General features: G+C 36.8%; 1 protein-coding gene across 3 annotated transcripts in view; it reads left to right on the forward strand.

Annotated features, from left to right (window-relative positions):
- Positions 1 to 3,783, forward strand: part of LOC107679043 (histone-arginine methyltransferase CARM1-like) — a 20,322-nt gene that overhangs the window by 5,339 nt on the left and 11,200 nt on the right. For 2 of the 3 annotated variants that reach the window (XM_016474454.1, XM_016474456.1), the window contains exons 3-5: positions 1,069 to 1,175; positions 1,293 to 1,373; positions 1,718 to 1,828. In XM_016474454.1, coding sequence (XP_016329940.1) covers positions 1,069 to 1,175; positions 1,293 to 1,373; positions 1,718 to 1,828 — 299 coding nt within the window. The remainder of the gene's footprint in view (positions 1 to 1,068; positions 1,176 to 1,292; positions 1,374 to 1,717; positions 1,829 to 3,783) is intronic. The other variant, XM_016474455.1, reaches the window with a different exon arrangement.

A 3,783-nucleotide genomic window follows, 5' to 3' on the forward strand; every position in this document is an offset into this window, starting at 1 on the left:
GGGCTGGACTCCGCTTCGTCCACGGTGAAAGCCGATCGAAAGCGAAAATTGTAGTATTTCCTCAGCGACCAGCACAGATCAGCTCTAGGCATGATGAAGCAGATATCGTCCTCTTTTGGAAGACCAAACAAAGTAGTTTCGCTTTCACAACGAAACACAGCGTCTTCACGACATGGCGGCGGCGGCAACAATACTACAGCGAGAATAAAAGTTACGCCTTCTTTCTTTGTGTGAACATTTGGGCGGCGTTATGCAAATCTTCCCACATAGTGATGTAGACATGTGGGGGCGTGTTAGAACGAGCCATTTTAGGTAGGCGTGGTTAACTCTTAACTTTTATAAAGAATATCTCTTTGGATTTGAGACTTTAGTCTTTGCAACTTTACAGATCTCCTTTATGCACCAAGAGCTTGTAACACTCCAAAGAGAAAGGAAAAATTGAAATTGCATCATATGACCCCTTTAAGAGGCCCAAACTAAGAATTATTTTTTTTTATTTTGGTGCAGATGCTGATATTTATATGGCAAAAAGTAAAATGTACTGCTTGTAATTTAAATCAATGAGATCTTCATAACAGTATAGCAGCCTACATACATAAAATGATATAAATATCAGACGTCACTCTACATATAATGCAATGCAATTCAGTGATGATTGAGAGATGAACAAATAAACGCTCCTCAAAAGCCTGATGGATCATATTTGATACTCACATTTGAACATTTTTCTAAATAATAATTAAAAAAAGATTGAAAATAGGATTATCAAGTAAACCTTGCTGTTTCAGTCCAGTAAATGTTCATCTTGAAATAAAACTAACAATATAAAAGTTATTCTTATATTTCCTTTATAAATTTCACAGCAAAAAGACACATGAAGCATGAGCTGAAGGTGGATGTTTTTTTTTTAAATGCTCAACACTGAATTTCAAAATCCTTCATCACTTGAATTAAGATTATAATAATGATATTTTAAAGCACAGCCACCTTTCTTTGAAAGCATTCCGAGGTTAAATACAGATTTAAATACAGATTGTGTTATTGTGCTGACGAGTGAATTCTGCACAGAGTTTCAGATCTTCCACAGAATGCTGCGCTCATGGCACGAGCTCAGGAGAGATCAGTCTGTGTTTCAGCAGAGGACAGACGGTTCATCTGCCCTGCAGTACTTCCAGGTAAAGCGGAGGAATACCTTCAATTCAATTCCTGTGGATGTGATACACTATTAACCTCATAAGAAACGTGAGACATTTGTAGTTTTCTCTCAGTTCTATGGCTGTCTGTCCCCTCAGCAGAACATGCTTCAGGATTATCTCAGGACTGCAACCTACCAAAAAGCCATTCTGCTCAACGAAGTCGACTTCAAAGATAAAGTATGTGTTTATGTTCTTCACCGGCTAGTTTATTCTGATTTACCTGATAATTTTACATCAACAAACACAGCAAACTTTATCCTGTTTGTTAAATTTTTTTTTAAACAATTGCTAGGACACATCTATCATTATTTGGGACACTTTTTCAAAACTCTTCACATAGTTCTCGTTACCAACTTTCAGCTATGATAATAAATGTAAAAAATTTGCTGAGTGCACCTTTAATATTTAAAAAAATACAAGCCTTAGTGAAATATATCATAGCTGGTATGTGTTCATTTTCTTAATTTTCTGCAGTAGCTCAACTAAAGCCTTTATTCTTATGGTATTTCATGTGTTTGCAGGTGGTTCTTGATGTGGGCTGTGGAACAGGGATATTGTCCTTCTTTGCTGTCCAGGCCGGGGCTAAGAAAGTGTACGCGGTGGAGGCCAGTTCTGTGGCCAAATATGCAGAAGTACACACAATCCTATTTATGATTCATTTACTCACCCTCGTGTCATTTCTTGCTGGAACACAAAAGATGCTCTGTTTAGGAGAATGTGCACACTTCTGTATTCCATGCAATGACAGTGTATTAGAAGTGTTATAAAAATAGTCTGTGTGACACATGCACTGTAGTGCACAGCTTCTAAAGCCATACGATGTCTTCGTGTGAGGAACAGACTGAAATGTAATTCTCGTGCTCAAAATCTTGTTTACTGCAGCTCTCAAATCTTATTCCCACTTCTGCATATTCAAATGTCAGCTATGAGACACATGAAAACCATTCGGCAGCATTGTAGTGTGATAGATCTTCAAGCAAATTTGAATATATACACAAATTAAAATGAAATTTGAATGTTTTTTAAAAAATAAAGGTTTGGGTCGGTTCCTTACACAGTTGTTGTAAGCCTTCAGACGAGTTGGATCACACACAGACTACTTTTATGATACCTTCATGTCCTTTTTTACAGCATATTTTCCCCAAACACTTTATTGCAAGAAAAAGAGCTAAATGAACATTCTGCAAAATGTCTCCTTTTGTGTTTTATAGAAGAATCAAAATCATATGGCTTGGAATGACATGGGGGGAGTAAAGACAAACTTCCATTTTTGGGTGAATTAACCAATTAATCATAATATTGGGAAATCTGATAATGTGTGAGTGTGCAATTCTAAAAAAAAATAGGGCCCAATGTACCATGGTGGTATGAAAGGATTTTACTCATTTTTTTATTATTATTTTTAATTGCATTCAGTTGTGTTAAAGAAAATGTCTATAAACAGAACCAAAAATAAAAATTAGCTAAAGATTTATTCACCCGCAGGCCATCCAAGATGTAGATGAGTTTGTTTCTTCATCAGATTTATACAGTATATTTAAAGCGAGTTGTTTGGGCAGTGTAGAGTAGTGCTTATTGTTTGTCATTTCTCCGATCACAAATGCAGACATGGTTTTATGTTAGCATTAACATTACACCTCACTTGTTGGTGCCCATAGCTTTGTGGTTAGTGCGTTGACATATAGCGCAACTGTGCTCACGGCGACCTGAGTTTGAATCCTGCCTTGAGGTCCTTTGCTGATCCTGTTTCCTTCTCTCCTCCCAGTGCTTTCCTTTCAGCTCTCTACTGTCCTCTCAGAATAAAGGCATAAAAAGACCATAAATATAACTTAAAAAAAACAAAACATTACACCTCACCAGTGAATGGGTGCCGTTTGAATTAGAGTCCATCAATTAATGTCCTTTGAAGAGAAAAGCTGCGTGTTTGTAAGAAACAAATCTATCATTAAGATTTTTTTATTAGTCATTAAGAAACTAATTTCTTGTCAAAATATGAGTCCATAATGCATAATAACGCTTCCTCCAGTAAAAAAGCCATCCTCTGTTGTTTAGAGGATGTTGTTTAGAAATATTTGTTTAGAGTTGTTTTGGCTTGTAAACGGTGCTTGATCTGTGACCAGATGACTTTTTCACTAAAAAAAGCAATATTATGGATAGATGACTCATATTTTAGCCGGTAGCAACGTTTTGAAGTAAAACAAAAACATCTTGATGATTTCTTTAAAAAACACACATATTTCCACTTCACCAGACATTAACTGATGGACTGGAGTGCTGTGGATTACTTGTGGATTCAACGAGATTGTCGTTTGCGCATTAGTTCCGCCTACTACAGGAAACCCGGCAGTTCTTAAAAGCTGAAGAATTCCAAAGGAACTCCATTATTTTTACAGGAAAATACAACAAAGTATATCGTTTACATGTAGTGCACCAATTCTGCATGTTATGTAAGACTCGCTTGCTCTCGCTCTTTGCACATGTGAGAGAAAGCGACGGCGAGTCGTGCGCCTTCACACTAGAGTTTATGTTACGCCAAATACACAAACACAGGTGCGCTGCGCATCCATTCAAATGAACTGAAAAATAT

This window comes from Sinocyclocheilus anshuiensis, unplaced genomic scaffold, assembly GCF_001515605.1.
Source record: "Sinocyclocheilus anshuiensis isolate Anshui unplaced genomic scaffold, SAMN03320099.WGS_v1.1 scaffold4145, whole genome shotgun sequence".
Lineage (NCBI taxonomy): Eukaryota > Metazoa > Chordata > Actinopteri > Cypriniformes > Cyprinidae > Sinocyclocheilus > Sinocyclocheilus anshuiensis.